We start from the raw sequence: 20,479 nt of genomic DNA on the forward strand, positions 1-20,479 counted from the left end.
GAGATATCCCCTTCTTTAGTAGTGGCACAGTTTACCTTCCTGTTTTGCACTATCAGAGTTATCTAGTGGCATTGATCAGGTAAGTCATTGCTGAAGTCAGAAATAAACAAATGTACTTCAGCTCACATACAGAAATGAAAATAAACGTGATCTATTCCCATGAAAATTGAAGGTTGTCCTTTCTGAGTATGAAGCCATTCTGAATGTCTTTACTTTGTGGTTGCTACAGTGAATGAGAAATGAAAGGCACTGTCTTCTGCTTTATTTGAATATGTCTTCAGTGCTCCTCCCTGATCAGCTACATGATCTCTCTGAACAGATGGCCAGCTCAAATACTTTGAAGGAAGCACTGAAGACATTGACTTCTCTGAGGTGGCAGCCTATAAAAGATAACCGTGCAAAGCCAAACTAACTAAATGTAAACAAGTTCAAGTTACACTCTAATCCTTAGATCTCATACACATTACATCTATGTGCATACACCATTTTGATTAACTAAAAATCATTGATGAGGACTGACTGGTTGATATGCTGTTATAAATAGAAACACCCCTTTCTTCTAGTTGCATTGAAGATCGGATGGAGGAAGTAGTAGGAGAAATTTAAAATAAACATGACACTGGCTATCCTAGATCTGAAGGGAATATCTGCAGATGTTAAAAGCTGAGCTTGCTACATCAGACAGAATAGAGTATCAGACATTGAATGATTTTGCTGAGGGCTTTGTCCTTCACTGGACCCTTTCACCTCCCCTAGCTGATTGACCGTACCTAGCTGACCACAGCATTTTATTTTATTGTTCTGTGTTCAGGTTGAAAATGAGCAAGACTGCAGCTCATCTTACAGCCTAACACAGGTTAAATGCTTTTTCTGAGCTCATCCTTCTCTAATTGTGCTGGCTTCCTTCTGTTGCTGTTGTGGACTGATTGTGAAAAGGAGTAGCTTTCAACTCAAAATAAGAAATGGTTTTGGCCTTTCTGAAGATGCTGTATTTTTGTGGAAAAGAAAAAAAAAGCTACATCTTTTGAGGATAAGTATAAGGGTTGGAGTAAATTCTCATAGATCCCCAGTAAGTCTGCAGGGACAAAGCTATTCTAGGTGTACAGAAGTCAGTCCAGGTTTTCTCCTCTGCTTCCAGAATAAGAAATGCCATGAGACTGACTGAGAAAGTAAATCCACCCCTCGCTGGTAAGAGGGTGCCGTCAAATACACTGAGAATAGATATGGAAAGAACAGCCTGTTCAGAGAACAGTCGGTTAAATTGTCCAGAAAATTTGCCAGAAAAGCACAGTGAGCACAGCAGCAGAGAGGTAGTTTACCGTTGGCCAGTTGATATAGGCAGATAACTCCTAGTAAATACATTAAGTCAGAAGTATTCCACAGGAATACTGTTAAACATGTTAGGGTAAAAAAAGAAAGATCCCAACAAAAATTGGCAAGCAACTGCTGGTATTTTTCAATTTCATCATGCATGCATACCCACACCATTTCCTCATGAACAGGAGAATGGAGCTGTGACACCAGCGGTTCTTGCTTCTGGTTCTACTTCTGTTGCAGATTTTGTTACTTAAGTAGATTATATATCAGTTCTCTTGAGCACAGATGTGTTTAGATATCAGGCATTTGATGAAAACTGACTTGGTACAATTAATTCTCTGCAAAAGCACTTACAGTTGTACTATTTAGGAAGGGAAAAAGAATATGGTCAAACTTGGGCCTGGTTAGACATCACTGCTTGAGTTCACACATGGTGTTATAAGAGGGGGAAGAAAAACAGAGCCTCCACTGCAAAGAGGATTTATGTCTGATTGTTCCAGAGTTTGTTTCCTCTTGAGGTAGAATTAGCCCTGTTGTACTTTTCCTGAGGCTGGTGGCAGAAAAGAAATCTGAACCTTTGGAAGCAAATTTTTGCTTTGAATTGAAAAGGGCATCTGATGTTCCTCACATAGTCAACCACTGCTTTTTTCAGCAGTTCACTGGAAAACTGACAGCCAGGAAGCTTCAAAGCAGAGAGGATCTGCTTAGTGTCATTATCTTCAATCCAAAGGCAATGCCAAATATGACATCTGGCAACCGGGTTGGATGCAAGGGCTATTCCACATCACATCCATAGAAGCAGCTGCCAAAAACGCCGTAGGCCAGAGACATTTTTCTCTATGGAAAATAGCTTCTTTTGGAGAGATCAGAGATTTTAAGATGAACATGCCAAACCATCAAAGCTCTGGAAAAGCACGTAGCAGATAAAACTGCCTGTCAATCAGATGCTGCTGCCTCAGAATCTGGTTTTGGAGCATCTTCCACTTTTTTTCCAGCTGGCCTAGCCATCAGAAAAGAAACTCACTTCAGAGAAGGCAACCATATTGTTAGTCAGGGATGCTTCCATTGCACACTTGAATGGATATTATAGCACCATGGTATACACCACAGTACCCACTTCTCATTCAGTTGTGCTGTTGGCCAGTCTGTACTACCTGTGTGAAGCTTAGTGTCACTAATCATGCCAAAACTCAGGAAATGATGAAGGATACTAAGAAGATCAGTGGAAAAGCTCTGGTGTATCTTCCTCCACCAAAACAACTCCCCAGGGTTAGCCTGTGACTATTGGAAGAAATACGACACCTTCTTTGAAAAGTGTATTCCACTAGAGATTAAGAGGTCTTGATGATCATGTCGTCTTACTATTGTTTTGGCAGGAAGAATAATGGAGAACATAGTAATTAAAATGTCAGCCCATGCCTCAGATGATTTGCTATTAGAGTGCAGACCAGGTCACAGCAAAGATATTGAGCTAATCTAAAAATGTCTTTTTAAAGGGCATAGACAGTATTAAGACCTGTTGTGTCTTTGCCTTGTTTGACATGGAGGAATATCAGTATGCCTTTTTTGATGCAGGAGCGCATGACCTGAGCAGTACTGTGGCTCTGCTCATTGGTCTTCAGTGCAACTCAGAGTGACTGAGTAATTGTTCTTCTTCTCTTAAGGCACCCTTGTACAAAGGATTAGGAAACATACCAAATCATCATGGGCTACATGTCAACATCCAAGTGTTGGCATAATGTCTTTTCAAAACATATAGTAGCTGTCCAGAGTAAACACTCTTTTAAGACTAGTATAGAACAGAAAGCCCCAGAAAAATTGTGCAAGACAAAGTGTGCATGAAGAGGGCTTCCAGCTATGTCCTAAAAACAGACAAGGTTTTTCATAGACAGGATGTAAAACTCTGCTGCTAAGGACTGCACATCCTTAGCATGGAGATCAATGCTGAGTACCAGGCTTTCTTTGCTTGGACTTGGTTCCAAGATGCCTTTCTTTCATTTTTATTGAAATAGAAGATCAATGAGAGAACAAAGAACAGCTCTATCTATGAATATCTTGGTCCAGAAGGCATGTTTATGAATGAAATACTTTTTCTGAAAGCATCTTTTCCCCCTCCTGTGCACCACCTGATCTTTGACTGCATTATGTAAAGGTGAGGAGGGAACGCTCCTTGCCACAGCACTAGGTTTGCCAGGTCACTCTAGTGTACTGTCGCTATGAACAGACACGACAGGTTTTAAAGAAAGACCAATACCTGCTAAGTAGCCTTTCTATTCCCATTTGGATAGCAGGTTGCCAGGTGATGGGGCTCTTATCTCCAGGTTTTCCCTCAGCTTGCCTGAGCTGCACCTTGACCACTAGTGGGAAAGCAGAGCTACTTGGCAATAATTAAGAGACACGGTGCCTGAAAGATCGCGTTCACTGTTGCAGTTGTGGGCTATGAATGGAGACAGTGTAAGCTAGTATAAGGGGCCTTCTGGAAAGCTGCTGTCACTCTGGTATGATACACAGCCTTGGATGTGCAGTGCAGCTACATCACTCGGTGTAGCTGAGTTGCTCTGGAAGAAGTGGGGTCTGGAAAGCATCCCAAATTAATGCTCTGACTTCAATGCCTGTAAAGTATTTCCATTGTGCTGGAGAAGCACCAAATGCATGGGATCTCCGTGCACCTGCTGAGGCAGGTACTCTGGCAGCTACCCGCATGCCAGAGGGGGTGGGAGCAAACCTGGGGTCATGTCCTTCCACAGCAATACAGAGCAGCTGTATTAACCGTATTAACTTCTGTCTGAAAAGCTCCCCAGGAGGAGTCTGTCCCAGGGCATCCTTGGGCTTTTGTCTGCAAAGGAAGACAAAAGCAGATTGAAGTCTAGCTCCAGTAACTGTTCTGAATGTGGGCGGACAAAACTGACTGTGCTCTGTTGCACTACAGACAGGACTTGCTTAACTATCTGGTCTAATTCTACAAATGTGCTGGCAGCTTTAATGCAAGCCCACAAACAATTAACAGACGCTTACCTTCTTCCTCAACAAAAGAGATGAAAATCATGTTTGAGAAGCAGGATAGAACAAAATGGGTAATACCTTGTAAATCTCCCTAGTATGCAAATTACTTCTTGTTCCGAGAAGGCAGCCATCGGCCCTGCAGAATTTGAGATGACAAAAGATGAAAAAAGATGAAAAACAGACAGAGGTTAACTGGTGGCCTTGGTGCTTCAACTTCTTACGAGGATGGGCTCTAAAACTGGGAAAGGACAATCTTTTGTTCAGAGATTAGAGCCATGAGGTCACAATATTCCATGCTGTAGTATGAGAACAATCCCATCACTCCTATGTATGTCTCAAGTGGGAAAACCACTAACACCAGTATACCAGGCTAGGTAAATCATATGAGTTATATGTTGTATCTCTCAGAATGTAAACTTTTATAGTATACTATTTATAGTAAAAATGCCAAAGGCAGAATTAAACTTAGAATAGTATAATTACACTGGTAAAATTTCCAAGTCATACTCAACCATGTGGCTGAATCTCTGTTTTGCTTTGTGATCTAGGAGGGCCATTTTTCAACAGCTCATGAGAATTTAGTTCACTTAGGACTGCACATACTTCTTAGTACAAAATATGTACATGGAAATGAAAAAGAATAACTTGAAAGGTTGTTTCTAGGAGGGTGGTGGGTTGATTAAGAAGAAATTGGATCCAGATTCCTGTTTTAAGTTCTGGTGTTAATTATGTGGTGCAACTCCCACTGAAATTAATGAAGCTCTGCATATAAAAAAAGGTACAACTGAGCTATTTCTGCTTCCTCTGTTATACATGAAGGCTTTGCTAGTCTACTATAGCACAGGGAATATTTAATTATAAGCAGGTACAGTTACGTCAGGAACCACTACAGGGGAACTCCAAAACTTTTAAGATGTTGAATAAAATTTTTAGAAAAACAGAAAATCCCTTTTACAAAAGGCACTTAGGTGTCCAGGGCTTTCAGTGAGCACAACACAAAACAGAGGTTAAGTTTAATTTGAGAAATTTGCTAAGTGCCTCATTTAACCTTTAACATAAAACTTTCAAATGTGCCATGGAGGAGCAGTATAACTGCCAACCTGTTCACACAAGACAGTGCAAAAATATTAGTACACACTTAATTTTAGCCATACTGCTAAACCAGTGGCTTTTTCTCTTAATGTTTGTAGGTAGGAGTGTACAAAAAGGAAAGTCTGCATAAGCCAAGCAGAAAATGATAAAGAGAACTCAAATTGTTTCAAGAATTCAGCTACCATGCAGAAACTTCAGAGAAAAATGAAGATTACTCAATATATTTGAGAGGAGAAGCCTGAATAGAAATCCTAGGTCTGGAATCTCTTGAAAATTTAATAATCTAGCTTCTAATTTTCCAAGCATACCTAGTTTAGTAATCCCACATTCAAACAAACTTTCTCAGTGTACGTTATAAAGTACATTTATATTATACATGCAGCTTTATTATGACCGTACTTAGAAAGCAGAGCTACAGCATTACTCAAGAAGTATTTATGTTGCTTTTCAAGAGATGTTTTTAATATCTGATGCTAGTTTTTTCAAGAGAAAAACCAAGCCTTTAAAGTGACACAATGTAGAAATTAGTTATATGGCAAACAGATATCGTGAATTGGATACCAACACATCAGTATCTAACACTACAGACCCTCTTATTTCCTTACAAGAGCAAGTATACAACATGCTTCCACAGTGACAGGAAGAATAAATACTATTTTACCCTAATCATTGAATCGTTGACATGGACTAAATGTTACCCATCCTTTGGTAAATCGTTTGATGACTCTCTGAAAAGAGCTTACTTAAGGTCAAGGTTTCTGATAGCAGGTCACAATTAAAAATATTTCTTTGGTTTATTTTCCCTGATTTAGCCATATTATTAATGACAGTGATTTATAATTTTTCAGTCAAGTAAACAAATAGGCATTTCACATGGAAACTTTTTCAGAATTGTTCAACACTGTTGGCTCTTCTGAAGGGGTTGAGGGTTTTGTTTGGTATTTTTACTTTTCGACGCTGTCTAAAAGAGACTTACCCAAAGCCCCTGAGGCAAATGGGAATGTCTCTGGCACCCTCACTTGCACTTGGATCTGGCCCAAACCAAATGGGCACCAAAGTTCAGTCATAAAAAGTGTTAGAGTCTAACTATTGTATGAGCTCACTGTCATGTTTTGTCTTTCCTGCAAGTGCCCATATCCAACAGAAGATACAGCCAAGGTGCTCTATCTGACAGCTTCACAAGCTGCACAGCAACCATGACAGGCAGCAGATACAAAGAGGAGATTTACGATTCTGGCATCACGAAACCCAACAAAATAGAAACCAGGATTCCGCCCCCTCACCATCTCATTAAAGAAGAAAACAAGCTAACTTTTAACAGAGACTTACAAGAAAAAATAAGCATTAACGAAAATACTTTTTCAAATTCAATAGCTAACTCCCTGCTGCCAAAATCAGAATGTTTCCAGTCTAAAGCTATAGGACAATTAAGTCATCTCCTGCCGATGCCCTCAGTATATGAGCAAACAAGAAGGATTTGTATGAAAGAACCCAAATACGGGCCTATTAGTCACCACGCTACAAATCTCAATGAACTGGACAGCGATGAGAGAATGACTGCAAAGCTTGATCATGACTCTGAAAGTGAGCGCATGATGGATGTGAGACCCTCCGGACAAGTTCCGTTTGTGCTTCTAAATTATCACCACGTTTTAGCCAAACACGGTACGTTTCAAACCTCATCGTGCACAGCGACAGGACATGTAGGAGAAAATTATGGATACAATACCGAAGAAGTAAATACATTTATTTACAAAAACCAAAGCCCCTCATCAGCTTCTTCTCCGGAAACCCACAAGGAATCTGCACTACCCCATTATATTGGAACTTCTGTAATAATAGCCAATGGAAGGTGACAGTGATAGAGGGTATTTACATTTAATGAAGAAGCCAAACTGTAATGATTTGCAAAAAGCATGAGAAAACATGGTCACATTTACTGAGCATAGCTGAAGGTCAATGAGGGACAGACTCATGTGTTCCTGGTAAGCCACATGTAGCTGTACCTTCAAGGTCAGGAAAAAAACCTGCATCCGGCTTCCATGCTTCGTTGTCACAGATTAAGTTCTGGTGCCAGTGAGAAGACATGTTACAGATCTTATTTTTGTTATTTTATAGTGTGCAACAAAATTAAATGATAGGTGTTATATGCAGAGATTTATATGAGGAACATTTTTTTTCTTTAATCCCTCCTTCTCAAAATACATTCAAGATTTTTTTTTATCATTATCATAAACTACACATTCTAGTTTAGGTATTTTTGACAAACTGTGTGCAACCTTACATCAGCTCTCCACCCATGTGTTAAACACCCTGACAAATGAACCTGGTTTAAAGAGTGGTGATTTTTAGTATCTGTAATACAGTTGTACTAACTAAACAGAACTCAGCTTGGAAAAAGCTTATTTATTAATTAACCAGAAGTTTTTTAAATAAATCAAACATAAATTTGATTTATTTAAGAGAGATTTTAGTGGTCTGAGATTGTGACCACCACCATTTATCTTGATGAGGAATGATAGGACAAATTAATACACACAAAGATACGTCTTAAAAGGTTACAGGTCTTGTCATAACAAATTGGGACAAATATCACGCAGCAGGGACTAAAGACTGCTCCCCACAAAATGTTGCAATAAGAAAAAGAAACTTCTAAAATGTGTGTTTCACTGAGTATTCAGGGAGAAAGTAGTGCAGATTTTCAAACCAGCTAGTCAAAAATACATCATAATAATAGCTCCAGAAATGTTTTCTTTACAGCCAAGGGAGTAATGAACATCTATGCTTTATTTTAAACTTAGCAGTATACTCCTGAAGTTTGAAAGCTTCAGTTTTTAACACACTGAACTTCCTTCAACAAACCTTATTGTCAACACAACGGTAAGACAAATATTTGACTGATTCATGCGCTTCACAAATAATGTCAGTGGACAATCCAAATACAGAAAGTCAAAACTCATCGCACAACCACAACCCCTGCGGCTGCACCTGAAGCCAAGCAGAGTTTGTGTACGTCGGGGTTTGGAGCTGGACGCTTTGCACACATCTCTACTGCTAATAAACTGCAGTCAGTGAAAAGCATCCGGCACACAGCCGCATTTTCTCCAGCCCATTCGGAATAGATTTACCCCCTGCTTTTTAACTTTCTAAGGTTTACAAACGAGGACACTTAGGGATCCGTGTGTGTTTAATTGACAACAGTCAGTCTGCTCGGTTTGTCAGTCGCTTCCCCAAACACAGTGCGCTCCTGGTAAAACAACAAATGGCTCCCTAAATAACAGCTGTAAATACCAACAATAAACGTTCTTGTAGATCTGAGTCAGCTATGCCCTGTACATAATAATATATTTCTTAGCCCAGTTCAAGGATGTTTTCCACTTTTTAAAACTTTCTCTCTCTTATCAGACTCTCTCAAAGACTCCTTCTTTGAAGAAAATATTTATCTGGCTTGTGCAATAAAGAAAACCACTTGCTCATGGGTTCTTCTGCCTTGTCAGATAAAAATGTAATGAAATACACACTTTTAAAATTACACGTTCTCCATCTTTTATATGCAACAATAATATTCAGTCACCTCCTTGTCTGTATGATTATTTATTGCTATGTGTACACAAAAATACTTTAAAAACATACATTTGAAAACTATTTTCACTATTTTTATTGCTTCCTACTAAAAGATTAACAGAGAAGGCATAATTACAAAGTTAAATTGATGTCCACTTGGAAGCTCACAGTTACCTGACTTCATTTGCTAAAAAAGCATGAAAAAGACCTTTCATGGTAAATTTAACAAAAAATGCATAATCAGACATTACCAGAATACTGCCTTGAAAAAAAAAAGCAGAACAAAACCAGCATGTTCACCCCCTCTGTGTAACTGCACTCCTCAGCTCATCTCACACTGAAGAAGTTAGCGAGCCTACAGAAATATTATGAGTGAATATAATTGTCATTCTGACTTCATAAATTGAAGCGATGAGACAGAAGCTGGTCCTGCAGTGGCTCTGGTTAACAGCTTTCCCAGCCCGCGGCACTAAGGAACAGGCCCAACTCCTTAGAAGGTACAATTATGCTAAGATTTGTTTGTTAATTTTGTTAAATTGAAAACATGCCCTATAAAGGAGTTCACTGACATTGTTTGCATCATTAAAAAGAAACCTGATGCACAACTCTCATACTGCACTTTTCTCTATACCTCATTAGTGGCACTGCTGCACACAAAGTCAGTTTGGTGTATTTTTCTGTTCTTGTAAGTACTTCTCACTATAAAAACATGTTTTCAGGAACGTACAAATTAGGTTTTGGCTAAAAAAATGCCATTAATATTTTTCAGTAAAATACCACAAAATATTTTTCCAGCGTCTACCTTGTTATTCACACTTCTAGTCTTTATTCAATGAGCCTGGCGAGAGGAGGTGTTCCATCATTCTCCCGCAGATGTTTTACAGTATGCGATATTTAGGTACATGAACTCTCCCTGTTAGGCAATAATGAATCAATTATGCATTCACATATGATAATACAGGGTAGGTTTTAGAAAAGATCTGTGATTAAAAAAGCAAATGTGTGAAACATTTTTCCTGCCGTTCCAAAATAGAAACAGCAATTGCATGCTCACATCTGGAATGTCAGTAAATTACACTGAGAGAAAAATATGACTTCCAGTCAGTGAAACTGCAGATGTTTGTAGCACAGAACGCAGCACAGCCGCTGACAGTGGTGATGTTTTTAATAATTGGAAAAAAATATGTAACAGACGTGGTGTGTGAATTGGAATATATTATGAAAAATAACCTCATTTCACTCTGCCGTACTTGTTTGAGCCACTGTAGATATCTCTGTCATGTAACTTGATAGGATTTTAATTCTTAGGGGAGTTCAGACCTAGCAAGCAAACAATATGGAGAATGAGGGAGAGATGCACCAAATGTTACATTTTAACCAAAATGTAAATTTGGAAATGTTAATCCCATATTGAGGTCTCAAATTTTTTATCCTATTAATAATAGGAACACCCCGTTGTAAATAGGGTGATAAGGGAACAGACTTCTTTCAAGGTCTCAATAGCCCTGTAATTTGAAAAAGGATATTAAAGTAATTTAACTAAATTAAGTATAGTGGACAAAGGTGTAAAATTGGAGAATGTTTCACTGAGATAAAGCGCAAAGGAATGGGAAACCTGCCAGAATACCAGTATTTCTCTAAAAATCACAAAACAGGACTCCAAGTATTTTTTCAGCATCTCAGTCATACTTCAAAAACAACACAAGAGAAAATTTTATTATTCCATTTTTATCCTAAACATTAGATTTTGCTTTTTTTTTTTTTTTATATGATGCAGATAAAAGCTATCTGGCAAATGTAGGTGAAAAAGCACGCAAAACAAACAACCTATTAAGGCTCAGAATTATATATGTATTCCCTAAAAATGTAAAGCATTTTTGCTTATTTATTATGTAAAACAAAGCTGTTAAAATGTTAATAAAATCCTGTAGCCAAAGGAAAAGCGAGTTGGATTTCTTTTTTTACTATGAAACACAAGGTTTCACAAAAATCCAGTGTTGCACATGTCAAAATTTATTTCACTTGTGATTTGTACTATATTTGACAGTTAATGTACTATAAAATACAAGGATTTTTGAAAATTTATTGGATTTTAGCCACGTTGCATTGTAAAGGAAGACTCTCAGAGAACTGAAAATAACGTGGAGTCACTAATGAAGGGTGCTAATGCAAGCGACGTCCGCTTACAATTCTGTCCTGCAGTTCTCCTCTCCCACTCGCAGGTGCCACGACCGCAGCCCGCGGCACGCCGTCACTCTCTGACCCCTGTTCTTTCCTCAGCCCAGATTTAATTTCTTTGGCGTCTGATCAGCGCGGTGCATCTCCGCAGTAACTTATGCATGCAAATGCTTTTATCAAACCAGTTACCCCCAGGAATCAGCTGTTTGCAGCACAAATCTTTCTCATGACAGATAATTAAGCTGCACTCCTTTTTTTCTTTTTTATATTCCAAAGCGGTGGCAAAGAGTCATTTTTGAGATTGTCGATGTCTTGCAGTTGAATCAGAAAAAGCAAATAAACAAAACAACAAAAAAAATGCTGTACAGTGAAGCAGCAGCATAAAGAATGAAAATGCTTTAACGTTATTTCTAGGTAATAGCCCTTGAAGTAGATGATATTTGTTGGACATATTTTACAAAATGCTCTGGAGTCTTACAAAGCCTGTTACTAGAAGGGAGATGTACTGGTCAGACTCTTAAACTTTAAGTCCATTATTACTTTTTCAAACCTTTGGAAATGGGGCTGGTGCTGACTGGACATAACCGGCCGTCTCTTTCTGTAGGCGGACAGGAGCCAACACACCCAGCCTGCGCGGCAGAAGTTTTCCTATCAATAAACAATCTCCACAAATATTTTCACAATGTGTAATGAGAAATGTTCTAGCAGAGTCCAAGAGGAAAAAAATGAAGTCACAGAAATATGGACACTGTAATAAATGTTTTTTTGAAAGCACTTCATCAAGAAAATAGTTTAAGATATGACATCAGCTTCACAACGAAAGACGTGTTTTACTAATCTAGACAGTTGAATGAAATGAAACATTTTCAGTGCATTACTTCTAGATCTGGAGTTGCCTGATTCTCTTCATACCGATGTCCGGGGACACTCTACACCCTATTTGTCTATCCTACATAACGACTACATAACGAACAATAATAACAATGATTTAAAAAAAAAAAAAAAGGTAGCTTTCTGTATGTGCCAGGTTTGGCACAGAAAGAGCAAGACTACTGGCTGTGCTCCCCACCAGCCTTGAGGTAAATGTGGTCCAGGGAGGTTCACTGGCTTTCTCAACAGGAACAGCTGCTAGTCAGAAGGACCTCATGCAGCTGCTCACGATACAATGGGCAATTTCTTTGTGATGTTCTTTGGTTCTTCTGAAGCAAAGGTCAGGTTTGCAACAAACGATTCTTCCAGCCCAAGGCTGCTTCCTCAAGACAGTAGGTAGTCTTACACACACAGGACAGACCGCTAAAGAGCAGAGGCAAAGTGGTATGTTCCCACAGCACCACCCTATGTGCTGACACGTCCATGTTTGCAGAAAAGTTCAGCACTGAGTTATTTTCCAATACAAAAATTTTCAGAATAATCTTACAGCTCAGAGTGAGAAAAGAACAAACATTAAGAAGGCTATGAAGAAACCCAAAAGGAACAAGAGCAACCAGGAAATATTGCAGTATTTTATTATTAAAAATTCTGACACTGTGGTAATGTGGCTGAGTGAAGGTTTGCAGGTCAATTCTGCCTTTCACACAGTGTTTTATAATTTCCCCCCTTCATACTTCTACAGTATTTGACCCCAGCAAAGGGAAAGCAAATTTTAAGGAAGCAGTTCAAGTCAAAACCTGATGTATGACCTGGTCATTAAAGGAAAACTCTACAGACTCTCATCAGCCTATCTGGAATATGAGCAAAATTAAAGGTTATGCACACAGGCACATCCTACCAGTGGTTTGGTTACAAATATTGGATGGGGGTACAGATCTTCGGGTACAGAAGTTGAGGTACATAAGTTTTGTAAAACAGCACCAGATCTACACTTTCCACAGCTGACTTCTAGCAGCATGTACTGCTCACAGCCTGCTTGAAGGAATGGGCAGAAAAGAAGGGAAGGTGGACAAGGAAGATGTGAGCGTGCATATGCACATACATATTTTTTTTTGTATATTTATGTAGAAATGGTTTCTTCTTTTTATTTAAACTTTATTAATTCAGACTCAAGTTTCATTTGATTATAATATCCATCAATACTGGGTTCTGAAATAAAGGTAGTTGCCAAAAATTAACAGCCCAAAGTAGTTTTGAAAGCATCTGGTGGGAAAAAGCAAAAACTGGTGTTCATGTGCATAATTTCAACTGTGCCAATTAACAGCTGTCTACACTCTACTACACAGTTCTGTGAAACACTGGTGTGCAGTCTCACATGAGGGGGGTCATGGAGGAAGGCTACAGTCAATCAGGCACACAGACAAATCTACTGTGATACAGAGCATAAAATCCTAAATGTATTAGAGACGACTTAATTTCTAGTACTTCCTGCCAAGCCACCTCAACTCTTATATGTGAGGATTACTCTATATTACCATTACAGACTAGTTTCCTTGTTTTAAGACTTCTCGGCTTTGTAACTGAAACAATCTACTAACATGTTCAGATTGTTTACGAGGTGAACTTTAACCTAAAAACCCCATTTCTGGCTAGCAGACAAAAGTCCTTTGTGGAAACCAATTTGGCTGATCCACCCTCAGTTGGGACAAGGTAACGTAATCAGCAGTGCTGCCTACTTGAGGAAATGAAGCTGGCCACATCACACCTACGACTAACTTCTCATCTGCAGGGAACTGTTTGAAGTGCTGTGGTGGCCAAGCCTCCTGGTGCAAATTCGCCTTGCCTAGGGAGAAAACCCAACAAGCTGCCCTCGCACAGAAGCTCCTGCGTGCCTGCTTCACAATGCCTTCCAGCCATGACCAAGCTCTTACACCTAACCTGGAACTGTGCAGCCAGCCCCCAAAGCAAGCTGCCTTCAGGTCAGCAGGTTTTAAACCTCTTGCTTTTAATGGTTAGCAGGAAAACCAGATGCCCTGCTTTGAGAAAGGGGGTGACGACAGCAGCAACGGAGGAGAATTCAGACACAGGTTAGCTGCATGTTTTCTCTTTTTCATGGTAGTATTTTACGGCAGGGATTTTAAGAGCTGGTCATTTTCACTTATTTATTCACTTAACTTCATTTCTACAACAACAGCATTACTCTTAAATTGTAAACTATTTAGGACTCCCCTTTCCTGACATGGGACTCTATAATAACCTGTGTAAGAAGATTGTAATTAGGTGATACACTGCTCTGGTGGCCTGTTCCTACAGGGGATAAAGCCTCTTGGAAGACTACGATTCAAAGGAGATAGGAGATGATTTACTCAGGTCCAATTGACCAAGAGGACCAGAGTACAAATAATTTGGATGAGCCACCATAGTTCTTACCTGGTGATGGAAAACTCTCCAAAACCTCAAGGCAGCCACAAGAGCTGGACCTGAGACTAAAGCACAGGATGGTAAACTGTTCTACAGGCCCTTATGGAGAAGAACCAAATCAGCAAGGCTCTGCACTTAGACCTGAATTTAAACACAGTGGTAATCCCAGTAATTCAGAGTTATAAGATGAACTCTTCCCGCCATTTCCACTGCAGACATTGCATAAACCAGTGTTTAACTTAAAAAAACATAGTAGAAACATTAAGTATTGTACCACATTTTGCTAAAGTACAATAAACACAAAGAGACACAAAAAAGAAATATTTAGCCACATTAGTTTATCGAATACAGTATGCCAATGAAGAGAAATTTCTGTTCATTGTGGAGTATTTCTCTGCAATCAGGCTCCTTTTTAAAGAATAGATGTTTACAAAGAATGGCAGCACAGATGTTTTTAAAGTTAATACAAAAGAATAAAGGCCTTCAGCAATGAGATAATTATCTCTTCTTAACTGATGAAGTTATTGGTGTCAAAGAACAAAGATATCAGAAAATCAGAAGGGGAAAAAAAAAATCAAGCCACCAACTACCCTTCCCACCTTTAAGCAAGTTTAGCTGCTTGGTGCCAAAGACTAAAGTGCCTCCCTTTGTGCTGTGAGCTCCGAGGACTACTAATGCTTTGGGATGATGAGGTTTCTCAGCATGTCAAAAGAGTTGCCATCTGGGTGCACGGACTCTACACCCTTGCCTTCTTCATGAACCTGGAGGAATCCATAATCATCTATCCCGACTATCCATGCAATTGGACCGTCCTCACTGCGAAGATGGACTTGTTTGCCACTGCAAATAAAGGGAACCAGATGGTTAGGAATGAATTGGAGGACACTACATGAGCAATTGAAAATAGCTTAGAAGAATAATGTCTACCCGAGTATTTTTAATTCCCACTTCACTGGTTCATTACAGGGAATTATTTTCAGCAGCATCTTCTACCTGCTTTAATTTCTTGCTGCGGAATTGACAGAGTTGATAATCTAACAGTCTGTTGGTTTTTTTTTTTTATAAAAGACATGAATACAGCACCCTTGTCACTAGCTAAACAAATCATTCCCAGTTCTTTGTTTTGAGATGATACATGTAAAATACCTAGAAGCATTCTTTAACTTGTGCTAATCCCTTGATTCTACTGTGTGCGATTTCTATTCTCCCTTAAAAAATTACATCCTACTTGACAATATATTTTAATTAAGCCACTATTATTAAAAGCAACCTAGCAGAAAAAGATAAGACATCCATGAGTTCTCTTCACCTTCATTAAAAGTTCAAGAACATTATACTTACCTGTGTACCCAGTACTTATAGTAACGGGGAAGAACTCCGTTGGGCCCTTTCTCCTGAAAAATATCTATAAGCCTCTCTAGCACAGTTACAGTTCTTGCAATAAGACAGTCTGCAGTTAAAGGCTTCAGCTTTGTCCCCTCTTCCTTATTAAATTTTGTGATGAGATCATTGATGCATATGGTGGGGTTGCTGTTATTCACATTAAATCCAAAGCCTGAGGAAGACAAATCAAAAGAAGAGGACAGGATCTGTAAATATGAACACTTCCTTACCACCAGAAAGTCAGTACGTTATTCAAGCACTTGATACAATTATCTCTAAGGATGTTTCCAGTAGCCGTTTTTCTTCAGTCTCTTACACCTTTAAACCATCCTGCTTGTGCAAATACAAATCTCAGTCAAGATTTTACTTGTTCTTTGTCCTTAAAATGCCTCCTCAGAACTGTAGAAGCAAATCCAGTGGAGTCATTCAACAACACACCACCCTATCAAAGAAGGTTAGGAAGGTGGCCAGTGGTAACTTGCACATTGGTTACAGTAACATCAAAGTGAGAAATTCTTTTACTCCCTGGAAGCTGCAGGTCATTAGCAAATTGAGAGTAAATCACTGATGATATTCTAAGATGGAGTCTTATCGTTCAGTCTACAATTTTAATTAAGAGACCCTTCTGTTTACTACAGTTAGTGTTTGATCAAAATTAAACCTTTTTACTCAGCTGATAAGCCTTGTTTGGCTTGCTCTGAAAAGCCTAGAAGAGTTAACTTTGCCGTGTAAGACTCCAGTTTGCTTAATCTATCTCACCACAGCATATCCTTTAGAAGCCTCAAGTCTCTCACTGAGATTTCTCCAGCTAGAATAACGTTGGCAGAATGCCCTTCTTATTTAAATATGGCTCCTGGGGCCTGTTTTGTAGCCTGCTGAAACAGGCTTTGAGGGATGTAAAGAAATATATTGTATTACCTGTTTACTTTTTTCTCCTAATAATTTGGATTTTTCTTTCCTCAGGCATTTGGGATAAAACACTTATCTGTCAATCAGATTTAGACATGACACACCTCCATCTGCAAGAAGGTCCAGATGCACTGTTTTTCAAATTTGCCATCGATAAGGCTATTCATATATGGAACTAACTAATATTAACTATGAGAAGGATTTCTTCATTGAAAAGGAGTCTTCAACTTCTAACTCATCAGCGAATTCATGCAAAGAAAGCCTTGATGATACCAGTCCCGATACATCGATCTTATGGAAATGAGGTAAAATGTTTTATCGGAAAGAGACAAAGGAAAATGAACTGGAAACTATATTGTGCCATGCCATCAGATCCCAGCTCAGCTGTTCACACTCAAAGACAGTGTCAGCGCAGAGAGAGTGACCGTGGCCATCAGGCTGTGATTGACACTGTCAGGGTGCGTAATGGGGTCTTGAAGTCCATCTGTAGGCTCAGGGCATTCAGCTTTATGTTTATGGTGATCACTACTTAGCAATCCAAAAACTGAAACAGATAAGGCAGACATACTGAGATGACAAGCCCAGCTGAGGGAGAAGCATCTGAGGATAAATGTGGTGGCAAAAACGTAGCCAGCTAATCTAAAAAATATTAGGTGCTCAGGATTCTTAGGGCATCTCTGCATTGCCCATGTGAGAAGAGTGAAAAACAAGCACTTAGCCCTGATCTTGCAGCGTGCTGATGTGGCTAATTCATCTTCCAGCCCTAGAGCTAGCCCTGCCTTCGGCATCTGCGCCCCACTCGGCCACGCCTTCGCTGCACAGAGAGGCAGACGGGGCGTGTGCAGGTCGAGCACGCTGGCTGTCCCCTGCATTCCGCTCGTGTTTGGCTACCGACGTCTGCTCTGAGCCTGGCCCTTACATTAAAGCAGCATATTCTTTTGCAGAACTCTTCTTGCAGAAGTCCTGCAACAATTAAGCTCTTTAAAACCAACAAATGTAAAACCCCACCATGTTTAAAAGTATGAACATGAACTGTGTCACCTGTGTGGTCTTGAGCACGCAGGACAGGTGAAAAAGTAGGTTTGTCCTTCACCTTGTTCTTCTGAGGTACTTCTCAAGGCAGTGAAGCCATGTAGGCAATGTTTGGTTTTGATCATTACCCTACAGGATACTCTTTATGACTGCCATGTAAACAGTGATGTCTAGGTAAGGAATCTGCATGACTGTAGAAAGGGGATGATATATGTGGCTCACCTTTCCTGTTGTGGAAGTCTGACCTCATTGCTACTACCAATACAAGAAGTTAGATGTCATGGGTCACCCCCACTACTCATCACTGAAATGCTGGAAAAGTTCCTTGGACTAGTATGTGGCAAGTAAGTTTCAAGCTTAGAAGCTTGCAGGTGAAAGAAAGCTGATGAGAATGTGCATGTTTCTATACACCTCAGATCTATCACCACCAAGATGACTCCTATGGACACCAGAAAGAATGCATACAGAAAGTATCCATTTAAATTTTAATGTTTTAGTGTTTAGGGTAAGAAACACATGGTCCAACCCAAATATGCAATGTACAAAGTGGTACTTGATAAGATGAACTATTTTTGGAGCCATTCTTGCTTTTCTTCTGTTAACCATAGCAGGCTCTGGAAAAACATATGGAAGCAGTAAATAGTTGACAGAGCACAGAGAGACTTCTTAAGTGTCTCGGTGCAACTTCCATATTGTACATCTAGGTTATTTACAAAATGAGGATATAACAATTGAACAGAAAATTTAATGGCTGGGCATATTTCATAGAAGGAGGTGATGACTACTTCAACTGTTTTGCTTGTTTGCACCTTAAAATTTACAGCACCTTGACAGAAACAATAGCATGTTCACATTCTCATCACAAGATACTTTACAGTGCTACATTAAAATATAAACCAAATATTATCATCTTCACCTTTAACCTTTTAGACTTGCTGAGGAACTTTCATTTAACTTTCTAGACATAGCAGAGACAATTACTTTTGGAATCAGAACCTAGAGCTCTGCTGGCAGGTTTCTAAGCACATCTGACAGATTTCTGCTGCTGCTGGTTGGAGGAAAAGCTTTCCTTAACAAACAGCAGGATGATTAACAGACTTCAAATGATAAAAATATAACAATACTTGTTTCTGCACCTAGATGACTTCCCCTGTTACAGCACTGGGACTTCCTGGAAAATACACATACAGTCTTTTTGAGACTGCCTGCACTAAATTTTTGGAACCAGCTTTCCAGGTAGGCTATTTGTCTTCACAATGAACAAAAAGATTGTCACTCTTTGCTCTGTGACCTAGTCTTTCTGACAACTTTGCAAATTTTATGTTTTGAGAGAACTAAAGACAGTGATTAATTAATCAATCAAATCATTACTTCATTACTGCTTCACTAGCAATTTCCCAGTTTCTAGAAAGGTATCAACAGAAGCAAGTTATAAATAAATTTTAAAAGGCTGAAAAGAGAAATTAAAACATTACTATGTGTATGTAGCTCTTTTTCTCCTGATTTAAGACATGCTCTTTATTTAAGTACTTGTCATGTCAGGAAAAAAAAAATATTGAAAAAAATAGAGACTTTTCTCAGTACATTCTACTAGTTTTGCAATAGATCAAGGAGGACATTTTCCCTCTCTCCTATAATGCTCTTTCTTTGAACTCCACTACATAAGCCCAGATACTGCCATTTGCTTTTTTCTTGTCAAACATATGGAATCATTAAGAAGAAGGAAAACATTTATTTTTGTGTTTCCTTTCGATTTAATATTGTGCTTTATTTCCTTATGCCTGCTGTCATTACTTGTTCTTGTTCTTATCATTTGAACTCATAAAGACATTACTAACAAATTTCTTCAGAAAAAAAAAACAAACAGTACAGAAAAGCTTGAAAATAGACATTTACCAATAAGTATATGAAATGTTGCTTCAATGAGTGTAGAGTTTACCAGAACTCCACCAAGCTTCATAAGATCGCTGTAGTAAATATCATTTGGCCATTTGACTCGCAGATCAATATCCTAAAGAAACAAAAACATACATTTAGAAAGACTTTGCTCCTCAATACTGATTATAAGAACATGGCTCATTCATCTCTCCATATTCTGTATTTTCTGTACCTCTTTGCCACAGTGAATGTGATACTGTCAACTACTCATCATAATGAGAACCTGTTTAAATGCTCACGAATGTTACTGAAACAATCACAGCAGCATGGTTACATGGGTTACTAAGGAGGTTGGCAGCTGACAGAGGGAAGTGTCTGCTTATTAAAAAAAAAAGCAACCCTCAAAATTATGGCAGATAATAAAGGCTCAGAGTGGCCAAAAAGAGGACTAAATATACTAGAGGTTTTCAGTCTCAAAATTGTGAGGTTTTATAGAATTCATGTCCTTCATTCCCAAGTGCTTATTAGAGATTTAAAAGATCTATTCAAGAAGACGCAAACTGTGGCAGCCAACATGGCTTGCTTCTGATAAGCAGTCAGGGTAGGCCCACAATAACATGAACACTGTATTTGAGGATCCTTGCAGAAAGCAGCTAAGGAGACAACGACATCTTGAATTTCAGGAAGGAAATTTAGCAGACAGGAGAAATTCCAGTTCACAACTACGTAAATAGTTCAGTGACATCCTAAATATATTCACGCTTTCGGCAGCTACACTCAAGCAACACCATGGAGTTGGAAACACAAACTGTGCTGTGTGACAACCTTCCAA

At 39.0% G+C, this 20,479-nt stretch overlaps 2 protein-coding genes across 2 annotated transcripts in view; one reads left to right on the forward strand and one right to left on the reverse strand.

Annotated features, from left to right (window-relative positions):
* Nucleotides 1–7,268, forward strand: part of LOC103771811 (single-minded homolog 2-like) — a gene marked incomplete at its 5' end in the record, with an annotated part of 47,973 nt that extends 40,705 nt beyond the window's left edge. Inside the window, one exon of the mRNA XM_008939127.1 lies at nt 6,541–7,268. Within this exon, the coding sequence (XP_008937375.1) occupies nt 6,541–7,268 (728 nt within the window). The remainder of the gene's footprint in view (nt 1–6,540) is intronic.
* Nucleotides 7,269–15,116: 7,848 nt separating this feature from the next.
* Nucleotides 15,117–20,479, reverse strand: part of HLCS (holocarboxylase synthetase (biotin-(proprionyl-CoA-carboxylase (ATP-hydrolysing)) ligase)) — a 121,699-nt gene continuing 116,336 nt past the window's right edge. Inside the window, exons 8-10 of the mRNA XM_008939125.1 lie at nt 19,666–19,780; nt 15,787–16,000; nt 15,117–15,285 (exon numbers count right to left, since the gene is read on the reverse strand). Of these exons, the coding sequence (XP_008937373.1) occupies nt 15,117–15,285; nt 15,787–16,000; nt 19,666–19,780 (498 nt within the window). The remainder of the gene's footprint in view (nt 15,286–15,786; nt 16,001–19,665; nt 19,781–20,479) is intronic.

Source organism: Merops nubicus, unplaced genomic scaffold (assembly GCF_000691845.1).
Source record: "Merops nubicus isolate BGI_N331 unplaced genomic scaffold, ASM69184v1 scaffold6484, whole genome shotgun sequence".
NCBI lineage: Eukaryota > Metazoa > Chordata > Aves > Coraciiformes > Meropidae > Merops > Merops nubicus.